This window comes from Epinephelus fuscoguttatus, linkage group LG18, assembly GCF_011397635.1.
Source record: "Epinephelus fuscoguttatus linkage group LG18, E.fuscoguttatus.final_Chr_v1".
Classification (NCBI taxonomy): Eukaryota; Metazoa; Chordata; class Actinopteri; order Perciformes; family Serranidae; genus Epinephelus; species Epinephelus fuscoguttatus.
Genome location: NC_064769.1, coordinates 40,684,530 through 40,703,906, shown reverse-complemented (window position 1 = coordinate 40,703,906; position 19,377 = coordinate 40,684,530). Strand labels below are relative to the sequence as shown.

General features: G+C 42.9%; 2 protein-coding genes across 4 annotated transcripts in view; both read left to right on the top strand.

Moving 5' to 3' along the window:
• Positions 1 to 18,679, top strand: part of LOC125906307 (tropomyosin-like) — a 98,813-nt gene extending 80,134 nt beyond the window's left edge. Inside the window, exons 2-6 of one of the 3 annotated variants that reach the window (XM_049604842.1) lie at positions 15,820 to 15,908; positions 16,017 to 16,095; positions 16,208 to 16,302; positions 16,424 to 16,926; positions 17,036 to 18,677. In XM_049604842.1, coding sequence (XP_049460799.1) covers positions 15,826 to 15,908; positions 16,017 to 16,095; positions 16,208 to 16,302; positions 16,424 to 16,926; positions 17,036 to 17,547 — 1,272 coding nt within the window. In that variant the 5' untranslated portion in view covers positions 15,820 to 15,825 and the 3' untranslated portion in view covers positions 17,548 to 18,677. Of the gene's footprint in view, positions 1 to 15,819; positions 15,909 to 16,016; positions 16,096 to 16,207; positions 16,303 to 16,423; positions 16,927 to 17,035 lie in introns of all 3 variants that reach the window. The other 2 variants (XM_049604844.1, XM_049604845.1) reach the window with 2 other exon arrangements.
• Positions 1,411 to 19,377, top strand: part of LOC125905629 (uncharacterized) — a 30,702-nt gene continuing 12,735 nt past the window's right edge. The window contains exon 1 of the mRNA XM_049603738.1: positions 1,411 to 1,503. The gene's annotated coding sequence lies outside the window, so the exon portion shown is untranslated. The remainder of the gene's footprint in view (positions 1,504 to 19,377) is intronic.

Genomic DNA, 19,377 nt, shown 5'->3' with positions numbered 1-19,377 from the left:
AATGCTGTTTAAACACACTCAGACTATTAAAGAAACTCACTTTGAAGCTACATTTTGCAGCTGCACCACGATCCTGCTCACTCACAAATATTAATAATCTCCACTATTAGACTATATGAATTATGTTCCATCAGTGCGACCAATCACATCGATAGAGATCGTTATTCATTGATCCTACGGGTCTAACGCTTCACACTGATTTTTATAATTTTAACTGAGATTACACATTTGCAATAAACATTTCAGTGCAGGCGCTGCTCTGACAGACTGACAGCTGTCTGATCCATGTGCACAGAGGCACAGACTCAGGCTATATATATATATATTTAAAAAAAACCAAGATGGTTCTTCTTACTCCACCATAGCAGGCAGTGTGAATCTCTAAACTGTCTGCACAATTATTATTATTATTATTATCATCAAGTGTCTCCATGTGACCACAACTGAGGGGAAAGTCCAGTAACAGCTTAACTCTAACTGATAGTAGCCTATAGTAAATGCCTTTCCATAGATGTACATCTGTTTTTCCCATCTGGCTGTCAACATAGGCCTATTCATTCATATTTGTATTTTTGATGACAACTTTGATGTACTTTCGGCGTGCTTGCTGTCATGTTGAGTTTTACTGAGAACAGACTTCACTGTTCACTGTACATCCTGAAGAAAACTTACTGTTACTATAGAGCTTTCATTTTCATGGTCTATCAGCTGCATATTATCAGGCAATACAATAAAAGGCTGTTGCATTACTTCATTGCCTGTCTGTGCGTCTGCAGCCTCTGGGTCTGCAGAGACACCCTGCTGGCGTAAAGGCCAAGAGGTAACCTTATTTTGAAGGGCACAGCCCAAATGTAAGTGACAGAGCACGTTAGCCAATCAGAAGTAAGGGAGCGCTGAGAGCCCGCCCACCAATGAAACGAAATATGGAGTGGTAAATTTGTTTTTTGCAGTAGGATCAGAAAACAAGAAATTGAGCTGAATTTCCTTTTTTTCATTTTTTTTTTTTTGCCAAGAACGAAAAAACGAGAAAATGACTTGTTTCTGGTTTCTGATTGTGTCAGTTATTCCCAGAAAACAAACGGTTAAAAGGTACCTTGGTTGAGACGCGTTTGTTGTGGTTTGTGTGTTGATGTTTTGTGAATGATTCATTTTCAATAAACAATCAATCAAATAAACAGAGGAGCTCCTGCAGCTCCCTCCTCTCTGGCTCTCTGATGTCACAGTGTGGAGCCTCAACACGCCAAGAGGAGGAGCACAAGGCTGCTCAGCTTACAGTGTGCTCAAAGGTTATTATGGGATGTATGCCCAGTGGAATGAAGAAGTGTCAGGAGCTTCTTTCTGATTGGTTGAGAGACGTTATCACACACTGCTGCTGAGTGTTTACAGTCTCTGCTGCTGATTGGCTGCTGTGGTCACATGATTTCAGAGAATCGTCTCAGAGACAGTGAAACTTAACAGGACAGACTGAGGTCAGAGCTGCTGTGACTGCTGACACCTCAACAGGTAAGAGTCATCATCATCATCATCATCATCATCATCATCATCATACCACACAGTCTCTCTAACACTCCCTGATGTCTCTCTAACACTCTCTGATGTCTCTAACACTCCCTGATGTCTCTCTAACACTCTCTGATGTCTCTAACACTCCCTGATGTCTCTAACACTCCCTGATGTCTCTCTAACACTCTCTGATGTCTCTCTAACACTCTCTGATGTCTCTCTAACACTCTCTGATGTCTCTCTAACACTCCCTGATGTCTCTAACACTCCCTGATGTCTCTCTAACACTCTCTGATGTCTCTCTAACACTCCCTGATGTCTCTCTAACACTCTCTGATGTCTCTCTAACACTCTCTGATGTCTCTCTAACACTCCCTGATGTCTCTAACACTCCCTGATGTCTCTAACACTCTCTGATGTCTCTCTAACACTCTCTGATGTCTCTAACACTCCCTGATGTCTCTAACACTCCCTGATGTCTCTCTAACACTCTCTGATGTCTCTCTAACACTCTCTGATGTCTCTAACACTCCCTGATGTCTCTAACACTCTCTGATGTCTCTAACACTCCCTGATGTCTCTAACACTCCCTGATGTCTCTAACACTCCCTGATGTCTCTAACACTCTCTGATGTCTCTAACACTCCCTGATGTCTCTCTAACACTCTCTGATGTCTCTAACACTCCCTGATGTCTCTAACACTCCCTGATGTCTCTCTAACACTCTCTGATGTCTCTAACACTCCCTGATGTCTCTAACACTCCCTGATGTCTCTCTAACACTCTCTGATGTCTCTAACACTCTCTGATGTCTCTCTAACACTCCCTGATATCTCTAACACTCCCTGATGTCTCTCTAACACTCTCTGATGTCTCTAACACTCCCTGATGTCTCTCTAACACTCTCTGATGTCTCTCTAACACTCTCTGATGTCTCTAACACTCCCTGATGTCTCTAACACTCTCTGATGTCTCTCTAACACTCTCTGATGTCTCTAACACTCCCTGATGTCTCTCTAACACTCCCTGATGTCTCTAACACTCTCTGATGTCTCTAACACTCCCTGATGTCTCTCTAACACTCCCTGATGTCTCTCTAACACTCTCTGATGTCTCTAACACTCCCTGATGTCTCTCTAACACTCTCTGATGTCTCTAACACTCCCTGATATCTCTAACACTCTCTGATGTCTCTCTAACACTCCCTGATGTCTCTAACACTCCCTGATGTCTCTAACACTCTCTGATGTCTCTCTAACACTCCCTGATGTCTCTCTAACACTCTCTGATGTCTCTAACACTCCCTGATGTCTTTAACACTCTCTGATGTCTCTAACACTCCCTGATGTCTCTCTAACACTCTCTGATGTCTCTAACACTCCCTGATGTCTTTAACACTCCCTGATGTCTCTAACACTCCCTGATGTCTCTAACACTCTCTGATGTCTCTAACACTCTCTGATGTCTCTAACACTCTCTGATGTCTCTGCACTCCTGATGTCTCTAACACTCTCTGATGTCTCTTCTCTGATGTCTCTAACACTCCTGATGTCTCTAACACTCTCTGATGTCTCTCTCACACTCTGATGTCTCTAACACTCTCTGATGTCTCTCTAACACTCTCTGATGTCTCTAACACTCTCTGATGTCTCTAACACTCTCTGATGTCTCTAACACTCCCTGATGTCTCTAACACTCTCTGATGTCTCTCTAACACTCTCTGATGTCTCTCTAACACTCTCTGATGTCTCTAACACTCCCTGATGTCTCTAACACTCCCTGATGTCTCTAACACTCCCTGATGTCTCTAACACTCTCTGATGTCTCTAACACTCCCTGATGTCTCTAACACTCTCTGATGTCTCTAACACTCCCTGATGTCTCTCTAACACTCTCTGATGTCTCTCTAACACTCTCTGATGTCTCTAACACTCACTGATGTCTCTAACACTCACTGATGTCTCTCTAACACTCTCTGATGTCTCTAACACTCTCTGTTGTCTCTAACACACTCTGAGGTGTCTCTAACTCTGATGTCTCTAACACTCTCTGATGTCTCTCTAACACTCCCTGATGTCTCTAACACTCCCTGATGTCTCTCTAACACTCTCTGATGTCTCTAACACTCTCTGATGTCTCTCTAACACTCTCTGATGTCTCTAACACTCTCTGATGTCTCTAACACTCCCTGATGTCTCTAACACTCTCTGATGTCTCTAACACTCTCTGATGTCTCTAACACTCCCTGATGTCTCTCTAACACTCCCTGATGTCTCTAACACTCTCTGATGTCTCTAACACTCCCTGATGTCTCTCTAACACTCCCTGATGTCTCTCTAACACTCTCTGATGTCTCTAACACTCTCTGATGTCTCTAACACTCCCTGATGTCTCTCTAACACTCTCTGATGTCTCTAACACTCCCTGATATCTCTAACACTCTCTGATGTCTCTCTAACACTCCCTGATGTCTCTAACACTCCCTGATGTCTCTAACACTCTCTGATGTCTCTCTAACACTCCCTGATGTCTCTCTAACACTCTCTGATGTCTCTAACACTCCCTGATGTCTCTCTAACACTCTGAGTTGTCTCAAACACTCGCTTTTGTCTATAACACTCGCTGTTGTCTCTCACACTCACTGATGTCTCTCTAACATCTCTGAGGTCTCTCTAACACCCTCATATCTCTCTAACACTCCCTGATGTCTCTCTAACACTCCCTGATGTCTCTAACACTCCCTGATGTCTCTAACACTCTCTGATGTCTCTAACACTCTCTGATGTCTCTAACACCTCTAACACTCCTGATGTCTCTAACACTCCTGATGTCTCTAACACTCCTGATGTCTCTAACACTCCTGATGTCTCTAACACTCCTGATGTCTCTAACACTCCTGATGTCTCTAACACTCTCTGATGTCTCTAACACTCCTGATGTCTCTCACACTCTGATGTCTCTCTAACACTCCCTGATGTCTCTAACACTCTCTGATGTCTCTCTAACACTCTCTGATGTCTCTAACACTCTCTGATGTCTCTCTAACACTCCCTGATGTCTCTCTAACACTCCCTGATGTCTCTCTAACACTCCCTGATGTCTCTCTAACACTCTCTGATGTCTCTCTAACACTCCCTGATGTCTCTAACACTCCCTGATGTCTCTCTAACACTCTCTGATGTCTCTCTAACACTCCCTGATGTCTCTCTAACACTCCCTGATGTCTCTAACACTCCCTGATGTCTCTAACACTCCCTGATGTCTCTCTAACACTCTCTGATGTCTCTAACACTCCCTGATATCTCTAACACTCCCTGATGTCTCTAACACTCTCTGATGTCTCTAACACTCTCTGATGTCTCTAACACTCCCTGATGTCTCTCTAACACTCCCTGATGTCTCTAACACTCTCTGATGTCTCTAACTCTCTGGGATGTCTCTAACACTCCCTGATGTCTCTAACACTCCCTGATGTCTCTAACACTCCCTGATGTCTCTAACACTCCCTGATGTCTCTAACACTCTCTGATGTCTCTAACACTCCCTGATGTCTCTAACACTCTCTGATGTCTCTCTAACACTCTCTGATGTCTCTAACACTCCCTGATGTCTCTCTAACACTCCCTGATGTCTCTCTAACACTCTCTGATGTCTCTAACACTCCCTGATGTCTCTCTAACACTCTCTGATGTCTCTAACACTCTCTGATGTCTCTAACACTCTCTGATGTCTCTCTAACACTCTCTGATGTCTCTAACACTCTCTGATGTCTCTAACACTCTCTGATGTCTCTCTAACACTCCCTGATGTCTCTCTAACACTCCCTGATGTCTCTCTAACACTCCCTGATGTCTCTCTAACACTCTCTGATGTCTCTAACACTCCCTGATGTCTCTAACACTCTCTGATGTCTCTCTAACACTCCCTGATGTCTCTCTAACACTCTCTGATGTCTCTAACACTCCCTGATGTCTCTCTAACACTCTCTGATGTCTCTCTAACACTCCCTGATGTCTCTCTAACACTCTCTGATGTCTCTAACACTCCCTGATGTCTCTAACACTCTCTGATGTCTCTAACACTCCCTGATGTCTCTAACACTCTCTGATGTCTCTCTAACACTCTCTGATGTCTCTAACACTCCCTGATGTCTCTCTAACACTCTCTGATGTCTCTCTAACACTCTCTGATGTCTCTCTAACACTCTCTGATGTCTCTCTAACACTCTCTGATGTCTCTAACACTCTCTGATGTCTCTAACACTCCCTGATGTCTCTAACACTCTCTGATGTCTCTCTAACACTCTCTGATGTCTCTAACACTCTCTGATGTCTCTCTAACACTCTCTGATGTCTCTAACACTCTCTGATGTCTCTCTAACACTCTCTGATGTCTCTAACACTCTCTGATGTCTCTCTAACACTCTCTGATGTCTCTCTAACACTCTCTGATGTCTCTAACACTCCCTGATGTCTCTCTAACACTCTCTGATGTCTCTCTAACACTCTCTGATGTCTCTCTAACACTCTCTGATGTCTCTAACACTCTCTGATGTCTCTCTAACACTCTCTGATGTCTCTAACACTCCCTGATGTCTCTAACACTCTCTGATGTCTCTCTAACACTCTCTGATGTCTCTCTAACACTCTCTGATGTCTCTAACACTCTCTGATGTCTCTAACACTCTCTGATGTCTCTCTAACACTCCCTGATGTCTCTAACACTCTCTGATGTCTCTAACACTCTCTGATGTCTCTAACACTCTCTGATGTCTCTCTAACACTCTCTGATGTCTCTAAAACACACTGATGTCTCTCTCACACTCTCTGGTGTCTCTCTCACACTCTGTTTTCTCTAACTCTCACTGATGTCTCTCTAACACTCCCTGATGTCTCTAACACTCTCTGATGTCTCTAACACTCCCTGATGTCTCTCTAACACTCCCTGATGTCTCTCTAACACTCCCTGATGTCTCTCTAACACTCCCTGATGTCTCTAACACTCTCTGATGTCTCTAACACTCCCTGATGTCTCTCTAACACTCTCTGATGTCTCTAACACTCTCTGATGTCTCTAACACTCTCTGATGTCTCTCTAACACTCCCTGATGTCTCTAACACTCTCTGATGTCTCTCTAACACTCCCTGATGTCTCTCTAACACTCTCTGATGTCTCTAACACTCTCTGATGTCTCTAACACTCTCTGATGTCTCTCTAACACTCCCTGATGTCTCTAACACTCCCTGATGTCTCTAACACTCTCTGATGTCTCTAACACTCCCTGATGTCTCTAACACTCCCTGATGTCTCTCTAACACTCTCTGATGTCTCTAACACTCTCTGATGTCTCTAACACTCTCTGATGTCTCTAACACTCCCTGATGTCTCTCTAACACTCTCTGATGTCTCTAACACTCCCTGATGTCTCTCTAACACTCTCTGATGTCTCTAACACTCTCTGATGTCTCTCTAACACTCTCTGATGTCTCTAACACTCCCTGATGTCTCTAACACTCTCTGATGTCTCTAACACTCTCTGATGTCTCTAACACTCTCTGATGTCTCTCTAACACTCTCTGATGTCTCTAACACTCTCTGATGTCTCTCTAACACTCTCTGATGTCTCTAACACTCTCTGATGTCTCTCTAACACTCTCTGATGTCTCTAACACTCTCTGATGTCTCTAACACTCTCTGATGTCTCTCTAACACTCCCTGATGTCTCTCTAACACTCTCTGATGTCTCTAACACTCTCTGATGTCTCTCTAACACTCTCTGATGTCTCTCTAACACTCTCTGATGTCTCTCTAACACTCTCTGATGTCTCTCTAACACTCTCTGATGTCTCTAACACTCTCTGATGTCTCTCTAACACTCACTGATGTCTCTAACACTCACTGATGTCTCTCTAACACTCTCTGATGTCTCTAACACTCCCTGATGTCTCTCTAACACTCTCTGATGTCTCTAACACTCCCTGATGTCTCTAACACTCTCTGATGTCTCTCTAACACTCCCTGATGTCTCTCTAACACTCTCTGATGTCTCTCTAACACTCTCTGATGTCTCTCTAACACTCTCTGATGTCTCTAACACTCTCTGATGTCTCTAACACTCTCTGATGTCTCTCTAACACTCTCTGATGTCTCTAACACTCCCTGATGTCTCTCTAACACTCTCTGATGTCTCTAACACTCTCTGATGTCTCTAACACTCCCTGATGTCTCTAACACTCTCTGATGTCTCTAACACTCTCTGATGTCTCTAACACTCTCTGATGTCTCTAACACTCTCTGATGTCTCTAACACTCCCTGATGTCTCTAACACTCTCTGATGTCTCTAACACTCTCTGATGTCTCTCTAACACTCCCTGATGTCTCTAACACTCCCTGATGTCTCTAACACTCTCTGATGTCTCTAACACTCCCTGATGTCTCTAACACTCCCTGATGTCTCTAACACTCTCTGATGTCTCTCTAACACTCCCTGATGTCTCTAACACTCTCTGATGTCTCTAACACTCTCTGATGTCTCTCTAACACTCTCTGATGTCTCTAACACTCTCTGATGTCTCTCTAACACTCTCTGATGTCTCTAACACTCCCTGATGTCTCTAACACTCTCTGATGTCTCTCTAACACTCCCTGATGTCTCTAACACTCCCTGATGTCTCTCTAACACTCCCTGATGTCTCTAACACTCTCTGATGTCTCTCTAACACTCTCTGATGTCTCTAACACTCTCTGATGTCTCTAACACTCCCTGATGTCTCTAACACTCCCTGATGTCTCTAACACTCCCTGATGTCTCTAACACTCCCTGATGTCTCTAACACTCTCTGATGTCTCTCTAACACTCCCTGATGTCTCTAACACTCTCTGATGTCTCTCTAACACTCTCTGATGTCTCTAACACTCCCTGATGTCTCTCTAACACTCTCTGATGTCTCTCTAACACTCCCTGATGTCTCTCTAACACTCTCTGATGTCTCTAACACTCTCTGATGTCTCTCTAACACTCTCTGATGTCTCTCTAACACTCTCTGATGTCTCTAACACTCCCTGATGTCTCTCTAACACTCTCTGATGTCTCTAACACTCCCTGATATCTCTAACACTCTCTGATGTCTCTAACACTCCCTGATGTCTCTCTAACACTCTCTGATGTCTCTCTAACACTCTCTGATGTCTCTCTAACACTCCCTGATGTCTCTAACACTCTCTGATGTCTCTCTAACACTCTCTGATGTCTCTAACACTCTCTGATGTCTCTAACACTCTCTGATGTCTCTAACACTCCCTGATGTCTCTCTAACACTCTCTGATGTCTCTAACACTCTCTGATGTCTCTAACACTCCCTGATGTCTCTCTAACACTCTCTGATGTCTCTAACACTCCCTGATGTCTCTCTAACACTCTCTGATGTCTCTAACACTCCCTGATATCTCTAACACTCTCTGATGTCTCTCTAACACTCTCTGATGTCTCTAACACTCCCTGATGTCTCTCTAACACTCTCTGATGTCTCTCTAACACTCTCTGATGTCTCTAACACTCCCTGATGTCTCTCTAACACTCTCTGATGTCTCTAACACTCCCTGATGTCTCTCTAACACTCCCTGATGTCTCTCTAACACTCTCTGATGTCTCTCTAACACTCTCTGATGTCTCTAACACTCCCTGATGTCTCTCTAACACTCTCTGATGTCTCTCTAACACTCTCTGATGTCTCTAACACTCCCTGATGTCTCTAACACTCTCTGATGTCTCTCTAACACTCTCTGATGTCTCTAACACTCCCTGATGTCTCTCTAACACTCCCTGATGTCTCTCTAACACTCTCTGATGTCTCTAACACTCCCTGATGTCTCTCTAACACTCTCTGATGTCTCTAACACTCCCTGATGTCTCTAACACTCTCTGATGTCTCTAACACTCTCTGATGTCTCTAACACTCTCTGATGTCTCTAACACTCTCTGATGTCTCTCTAACACTCCCTGATGTCTCTAACACTCCCTGATGTCTCTCTAACACTCCCTGATGTCTCTAACACTCACTGATGTCTCTCAAACACTCAGTGATGTCTCTAACACTCTCTGATCTCTCTCTAACACTCACTTATGTCTCTAACACTCCTGATGTCTCTAACTCTCTCTGATGTCTCTAATACTCTCTGTTGTCTCTAACTCTATCTGATTTCTGTCTAAGACTCACTGAGGTGTCTCTAACACTCTCTGATGTCTCTAACACTCTCTGATGTCTCTAACACTCTCTGATGTCTCTCAAACACTCGGTTATCTCTCTAACACTCCCTGATGTCTCTCTAACACTCTCTGATGTCTCTAACACTCTCTGATGTCTCTCTAACACTCCCTGATGTCTCTAACACTCCCTGATGTCTCTCTAACACTCCCTGATGTCTCTCTAACACTCTCTGATGTCTCTCTAACACTCCCTGATGTCTCTCTAACACTCTCTGATGTCTCTCTAACACTCTCTGATGTCTCTAACACTCCCTGATGTCTCTCTAACACTCTCTGATGTCTCTAACACTCCCTGATGTCTCTCTAACACTCTCTGATGTCTCTAACACTCTCTGATGTCTCTCTAACACTCCCTGATGTCTCTAACACTCCCTGATGTCTCTAACACTCCCTGATGTCTCTAACACTCTCTGATGTCTCTCTAACACTCCCTGATGTCTCTCTAACACTCTCTGATGTCTCTAACACTCTCTGATGTCTCTCTAACACTCTCTGATGTCTCTCTAACACTCTCTGATGTCTCTAACACTCCCTGATGTCTCTCTAACACTCTCTGATGTCTCTAACACTCCCTGATGTCTCTCTAACACTCTCTGATGTCTCTAACACTCCCTGATGTCTCTCTAACACTCTCTGATGTCTCTAACACTCTCTGATGTCTCTCTAACACTCCCTGATGTCTCTCTAACACTCCCTGATGTCTCTCTAACACTCTCTGATGTCTCTCTAACACTCTCTGATGTCTCTAACACTCCCTGATGTCTCTCTAACACTCTCTGATGTCTCTAACACTCCCTGATGTCTCTCTAACACTCTCTGATGTCTCTCTAACACTCTCTGATGTCTCTAACACTCTCTGATGTCTCTAACACTCTCTGATGTCTCTAACACTCTCTGATGTCTCTAACACTCTCTGATGTCTCTAACACTCTCTGATGTCTCTCTAACACTCTCTGATGTCTCTCTAACACTCTCTGATGTCTCTAACACTCTCTGATGTCTCTCTAACACTCCCTGATGTCTCTCTAACACTCTCTGATGTCTCTCTAACACTCTCTGATGTCTCTCTAACACTCTCTGATGTCTCTAACACTCTCTGATGTCTCTCTAACACTCTCTGATGTCTCTAACACTCCCTGATGTCTCTCTAACACTCTCTGATGTCTCTAACACTCCCTGATGTCTCTCTAACACTCTCTGATGTCTCTCTAACACTCTCTGATGTCTCTAACACTCCCTGATGTCTCTCTAACACTCCCTGATGTCTCTAACACTCTCTGATGTCTCTAACACTCCCTGATGTCTCTCTAACACTCTCTGATGTCTCTCTCTAACTCTCTGATGTCTCTCTAACACTCTCTGATGTCTCTCTAACACTCTCTGATGTCTCTCTAACACTCTCTGATGTCTCTCTAACACTCTCTGATGTCTCTAACACTCCCTGATGTCTCTAACACTCTCTGATGTCTCTAACACTCCCTGATGTCTCTCTAACACTCTCTGATGTCTCTAACACTCTCTGATGTCTCTAACACTCTCTGATGTCTCTCTAACACTCCCTGATGTCTCTCTAACACTCTCTGATGTCTCTAACACTCTCTGATGTCTCTCTAACACTCCCTGATGTCTCTAACACTCCCTGATGTCTCTCTAACACTCCCTGATGTCTCTCTAACACTCCCTGATGTCTCTCTAACACTCTCTGATGTCTCTCTAACACTCCCTGATGTCTCTAACACTCTCTGATGTCTCTCTAACACTCCTGATGTCTCTCTAACACTCTGATGTCTCTAACACTCCTGATGTCTCTAACACTCTCTGATGTCTCTAACACTCCCTGATGTCTCTCTCTAACACTCTCTAACACTCTCTGATGTCTCTAAAGTGAGAACAGTGTCGTATAAATGTTAATAAACTATTAATATGCACTTATTAACAGCTCATAATGCGTCTTTGCAGCTACCGGATCTAAAGTGAGAACAGTGTCGTATAAATGTTAATAAACTATTAATATGCACTTATTAACAGCTCATAATGCGTCTTTGCAGCTACAGGATCTAAAGTGGGAACAGTTTCGTATAAATGTTAATAAACTATTAATATGCACTTATTAACAGCTCATAATGCATCTTTGCAGCTACTGGATCTAAAGTGGGAACAGTGTCGTATAAATGTTAATAAACTATTAACATGCACTTATTAACAGCTCATAACGCGTCTTTGCAGCTACCGGATCTAAAGTGGGAACAGTCTCGTATAAATGTTAATAAACTATTAATATGCACTTATTAACAGCTCATAATGCGTCTTTGCAGCTACCGGATCTAAAGTGGGAACAGTGTCGTATAAAGGTTAATAAACTATTAATATGCACTTATTAACAGCTCATAATGCGTCTTTGCAGCTACCGGATCTAAAGTGGGAACAGTCTCGTATAAATGTTAATAAACTATTAATATGCACTTATTAACAGCTCATAACGCGTCTTTGCATCTACTGGATCTAAAGTGGGAACAGTTTCGTATAAAGGTTAATAAACTATTAATATGCACTTCTTAACAGCTCATAATGCGTCTTTGCATCTACCGGATCTAAAGTGGGAACAGTGTCGTATAAATGTTGATAAACTATTAATATGCACTTACTAACAGCTCATAACGCGTCTTTGCAGCTATCGGATCTAAAGTGGGAACAGTCTCGTATAAAGGTTAATAAACTATTAATATGCACTTATTAACAGCTCATAACGTGTCTTTGCAGCTACCGGATCTAAAGTGGGAACAGTGTCGTATAAATGTTAATAAACTATTAATATGCACTTATTAACAGCTCATAATGCGTCTTTGCAGCTACTGGATCTAAAGTGAGAACAGTGTCGTATAAAGGTTAATAAACTATTAATATGCACTTATTAACAGCTCATAACGCGTCTTTGCAGCTACCGGATCTAAAGTGGGAACAGTGTCGTATGAAGGTTAATAAACTATTAAGGGGTAAATCCATTCACGCACCTTTGACCCCTTCTGTCGTCTTTTGCGTATTAGGGTTGTCAAAAGCACCATGAAATTGATTTCGAATATTTTCGAATTAATTTAGTAGAGTTCGAATTATATTAGAATTTTTTATTTTTTATTTATTTATTTTATTTATTTTTTTTTTTTGCAAAAAAAAGAAAACCCCACAAAAAAATAAGATGCTTTTTGCTGACGCAATATGAACATGACACTCGGATGAAAACACCCGTTCTGACCTCACTGAAGTGCCTGGTATGATCTACTTCTGCCTCGCTATCTGAGCAATGTTTGGATACTTCAGTGCGTAGTTTTCCACCACAAGACTGGATCCTGGTCGGCTCGTAGTGGTGTCTCTTTCTGGTAACGTTTCATCTCTAATTCAAAAAGGGTATGCAGGGAGGCAGCAGGTGCAACACTCTCCCTGTGTGTCTCCCCGAACAGGTCACACATCGCGGGCAGCGCAGTGGGTGGTGCTGGTGCAGCGGGCTCCTCCGTCAGTGCCTCTCCCTCCGTCGCTGCGTCCCTCTCTGGTCCGGCTCGTGCGCGAGCCATCTCCACCCGAATGGGATTCACTGTGATACACAATATTACTGATAGTTTTAATTAATTATTAATGATATTCGAATTATCAAATTTAGGTTCGAAAATATATATATATTTGAATATATTTCTAACTTCGAATTTTTTTTGACAGCCCTAACACACATATTTACTGCTGGTCTATTCGCACGGGATTAGTATTACCTGAGGTAATTGTTCGGGACCCTTTTTACATAAGGTAAAATTCGCGGTAATCTTTACTGACATAGTGCGGTAATGATTACTGACATGGCACATTCGGACGGGACTAAAATCTCTGGTAATTATTACTTTACCCCGCGTACCTATGTAAAACTAATCCCGTTCGAAGAGGGCTTCAGACAAACATGAGTTATTTGATCTTAAACATTTGAGCAGATTGATTCAGAGTTAGCTGCTTTATTCACTCGTGATGAGACTCCAGCTTACCAGTGGTGGTGAAAACACAACATAAGGACATATTTCCTTTTCATATGGATTTTTAATGCAACCACTGTTGTCAAAAACAGGAAAAAAGGATTGGAAACCCTAATAGTTGAGTTCTAAGAAAATGACAGATCTGAGTCCATTTGGCTTTTTCAAAAGTTGTGTTACTTAGATTGACTGTTCGTGGATACAGTGTTCCACAAAGCTCTGTGTAACCCATCAGTTTTCTGAAAGTGAGTGACAAAAGTCTCAACATCGGCCAGGCCAAAGGTGGCCAGGTCAGTGATGTCTTCAGGCTAGTTGCTTAGGTCAAACATGGTGGCAGCGGCCTTCAAGACACCCTCATCAAGGTTGCCAAACAACATAGTGAGGTTGTTACAGAAGACATTGATTAGTTTATCTTTCACTTTGTGGAAGTCATCATCATCCACTTGTTTCCTGTTGAGTTTTACACCAGAGAAGGTGTTTCCGGGAAAAGGTCCCACTTCATCCAGGAACTGTTTCAGATGCTGACCTGGGACTGTCTGAAATACAGAAGAAAAAAACTTTCACTGTCACGATTGGAAAACATATTAATAGGATATTAATTCCTCTCTAGGGAGTTTATTTTGTTTACCTGCATGGCTTCAAGAGCCGGGGTCGTCCTCTGCAGTCCATCTGACACCATCTGCAATGTCAGCCCCTCCCTCTGAAAGAGAAGGCTCAGAATTAAACCCATAAACACATTTAATCTAACCCCCCTTGTTTTTAATCCACAGCCTAGTACTGAATTACTCTCACAGTGGTTTCACAAGAGTGATAATAAAACACTCACACACTGAGCCTGATACAAACTTCAATTACCAAAATATACGAAGTGCTCCTTTAACCTTACTGACAGAGAGGAATGAAGTCAGGCTATGGCGTTAGCAAATCAGCAGGAGTTAGCATGAACATGACGCAGCCTATATCCATTAGCCTGCTCGACATAACACACAGCTCATCGATGCTCCTCACACATTCACTCTGCTCATCCTGCCTCACACATTCACTCTGCTCATCCTGCCTCACACATTTACTGTCACTCTTGTATCTCAACCATCTTCACACACATTTCATTCACTTTAACTCACGCAGAACGTCATTAGCGACGCACTTAGCTACCAAAGCTATTTCTACTATTTCACCCTCCAGGAGCCGCGACACACACACACACACACACACACACACACACACACACACACACACACACACACACACACACACACACAGACTTGCGGTCAAAGTCAATGTCTCTGAGTGTCACAGTTACACACTAAGGTTCTGCTAACACATACTACTGTTATCTGGGTGTTCATTATACTCAGCTTACCTGGAGGAAACTTAGAAACATGACTGGCTGCTAGCTCAAGCGTGACCTTCATCTCTACAGCTAAAGTTGCTAGCCTAATTATTACTGACTGAAGGAAGTGAGTACACCTCTTCTGATTAACTGTAGCGTTACTGTCATTATCATAAACATTAAAATTTAGAACAAATGTATAAAGTAGACCCGAACTATCAATCTATAGGATTGAGCCACTAAAAAAATAATGGCCATCTAAATGTCTCTCTCTTGATTTTTGTACATTATTTGTAATTGGTAAATAGGCTAAATTATGTAAAATAGCATTATGTCATGTCATTTAATTATCTTTTGATAAAATTACGATCTCTGTCTCAAAATATAGAAAACTGTTAAAGGAGGACTGCGGCTGTTTTTAACCCATAGCCCTGTTGATCGAGGTCACCGAGTGCTGTCAGTAGGAAAACTAACAAGAACATTTGGCACAACATTGACTGAATATCAGAAAGGCAGCTAAAGTGAACCTATGGGGGCAGCCAATCTTAAGTTTCACTCTCAGTTTAACTGCCCCCATAGGTTCACTTTAAAACATAAACTTGTCATCCATGATTGTGTCATGTTTGAGTAGACTTTTGCCATTCATGTGAGGTTTGAGTTCATGACATTGCAACATTAGCTTAATTAATATGCAGTTTCTTTCCCTAAGTCCAAGATGGCGTATTCCACTGTACAAGTCCATGGCTCACAGCTATGTGGATATGTGTTCAACGTTGGAGAGACTGTCTACAGATGCAGGTGAGAAGCTCACACTTCATGCTCATGTCCATGCATACTCTCCTAACACACAATTAAACACCTGTGATTTCTATGACATCATTAAGATGTGTGGTTGTTGCTCTGCAGGGACTGTGCCAGAGGCTCACAATATTTGCTGTGTCATGACTGCCTCCAGAGTGGCATACACAAACATCACCAGTATGAGGTAATGTCTTCTTGTTACCCTTATTTAGGGTTCAAAAACGCATTTGATAAGAAGACTTGCTGAACTGCAATTTTGCCTTTAAGTTATAAGTATCATATAATGTCTACCACAGACAGGTGTTGCTCTCACACCTGGTTGGTTCTGTGACTGTGGAGTCGTGAAGGCTTGGAGAACTGGACAGTGGTGCACCAAACACGGCCCAGCAAAGTAAGGACCAAATACAGGATAACAATAAAAGCTAATTAGTTTGAAAACTACTGTCACCACATCAATCAATCTGGGGTCTGCCCTAAGGTTGACTTTAATCTATTCCTCTGTAAACCCACAGCTCTGTAGTGCCGCAGCACCCGGAGTTGATAAAACTGGCCCAAGCTGTGATTGGTCCCTTGAAGAGTGGGCTTCAATCCTTCAACACCGTCACAGACTTACTCCTCAGCGTGAATGCAGACATCGTCTATCCTGGATGCCAGACCTTTGATGAGATCAGGAGAGAGTTTAAACGCATGAAGCAGAAGTTAGAAAGATCAGAGCAGGTGGCCAAACAGGAGCTTCTAAAGCTGGATGGGGACACTGAGCGTCTCACTGCAGAGCAGAGTTGGTTAGCCAAGGAGAAACAGAAGAGAGAGGGGGAGTTACAGAATTATAGAATAGAGCTGAAGTCACATCAGGAGTCTTTAGAGAGGAATCAGGAAAAACTGAGACAAGCGAGATGTCGTGTGAGGGAGGCAGAAGAGACCTATGACAAAATGAAACGGAGGAGAGATGAGGCCGAGACAGCGAGGAATGTTGGGATTGGTCTCATGGTGATCCCAATCGCCGGATGGATCGCTGGTAAGAAAATATTTACTCTATCTTTGAATTAATTTAAACAATCAAGTGATCATTGTATTTTTAGCACTGCTGGTATTATGAATACTTTAATTATCAATATTCTTTGCAGGGTCAGTCTTGGCTGTTGCTGGCCAGGTAGACATGGATCAGGCTTCTAACTCGATGGAGTCCGCTAGGAGTGAAGTACGTGAATTTGAATCTCAGGAGGAAACGTTCTCTAGCAATGTATCTGAGTATGGCTCCAAAATTAGTCAGAGTCAGGCCAACATTCAAACTACAGACGATAGGATTCGTCAGACAGAGGCCTCACTGAAGGACTTGTCCAAGAAGCGGGAGGTCATTGCTGATATCCAGGCTAAAACTAGACAAGCTGTCCGTCAACTGGGGAGGCTGAGTGGGGTGGGGAGTGCGGCGGAGCTGCAGACCCGACGTCTGATCCTGCTAGAGCCGGTCATGAAGGTGATGGAAGAGATGACATCAGCACTGGGGCAGATCACCGGAGATCAGCTGCTGTATTCAGAGGGCATCCAGAGCCTGATGTGGGATATGAGAAGGAACAGGGAGAAATTATTACAACTTGCTGACAGCAGAGATACTCATTCAGATGATGACTATTACTAATGAGTTGGTCCTTCTCAGAGATTGCTAGAAAGTTCTTTTCTATGTCAATCAATTCAATTTCAATCAATTTTATTTATAAAGCCCAATATCACAAATCACAATTTGCCTCACAGGGCTTTACAGCATACGACATCCCTCTGTCCTTATGACCCTCACAGCTGATCAGGAAAAACTCCCCAAAAAACCCTTTAACGGGGAAAAAACGGTAGAAACCTCAGGAAGAGCAACTGAGGAGGGATCCCTCTTCCAGGACGGACAGACGTGCAATAGATGTCGTACAGAACAGATCAACATGATAAATTAACAGTAATCCATATGACACAATGAGACACAGAGAGAGAGAGAGAGAGAGAGAGAGAGAGAGAGAGAGAGATGCAGGTAATGACAGTAGCTTACAACAACATTATTGAAAGTAATAATATTATAGTTATAGTTCTGGCTACTGTGGTACAATATGTTGAAAGTATGTATTAATATCTGGCAGTATACATGTGTGACAATAGTCATATGTGTATAATAACAGTAGAAGTATGACTAATGACTAATGATGGCAGCAGCAGCAGGAGGCATCTGGCGGGACCACAGCAGCAGCACAACCACACACGTCACGCTGTCCAGGCACCGCTGTGATATGAGTTAATCTGAGAGACAGTGGAGCACAAAGGCTCTGGAGAAGAAGCCGAGTTAGTGACATCCAGAATGGCCGAGTTAGCAAGATGCAGTAATAGAATACGAGAGAGAGAGAGAGAGAGAGAGAGAGAGAGAGAGAGAGAAGGTGCCCGGTGTATTATAGGGGGGTCCTCCGGCAGACTAGGCCTAAGTCAGCCTAACTAGGGGCTGGTACAGGACAAGCCTGAGCCAGCCCTAACTATAAGCTTTATCAAAGAGGAAAGTCTTAAGTCTAGTCTTAAATGTGGAGACGGTGTCTGCCTCCCGGACCGTAACAGGAAGATGATTCCACAGGAGAGGAGCCTGATAGCTGAAGGCTCTGGCTCCTGATCTACTTTTGGAGACTTTAGGGACCACGAGTAACCCTGCGTTCTCAGAGCGCAGTGTTCTGGTGGGATAATAAGGCACTATGAGCTCTCTAAGATATGACGGAGCTTGACCATTTAGAGCTTTATAAGTTAACAGTAGGATTTTAAATTCAGTTCTGGATTTTACACGGAGCCAGTGCAGAGAAGCTAAAACCGGAGAAATATGATCGCGTTTCTTAGTTCCTGTTAGTACACGTGCTGCTGCATTCTGAATTAGCTGGAGAGTTTTTAAGGACTTACTAGAGCTACCTGATAATAGAGAGTTACAGTAATCCAGCCTTGAGGTAACAAAAGCGTGGACCAATTTTTCTGCATCTTTTCGGTCAGGATAGGCCTAATGTGCGCAAGATTACGCAGATGAAAAATGCAGTCCGTGAGGTTTGTTTTAAATGAGAATTAAAAGACAAATCTTGATCAAATATTACTCCGAGGTTTCTTACGGTAGTGCTAGAGGCCAGAGCAATGCCATCTAGAGAAACTATGTCATCAGATAAAGAGTCTCTGAGTTGTTTGGGGCCAAGAACAATAACTTCAGTTTTGTCTGAATTTAACATCAGGAAATTGGTGCTCATCCAGGTTTTTATGTCTTTAAGGCAGTTATGGAGTTTAGTTAATTGATTACTTTCTTCTGGCTTCATCGATAAATACAACTGAGTATCATCCGCATAACAATGGAAATTTATAGAGTGATTTCTAATGATGTTACCTAAAGGAAGCATATATAGAGTAAATAGGATTGGTCCGAGCACAGAACCTTGCGGAACTCCAAAACAAACTTCAGTACGTGAGGACG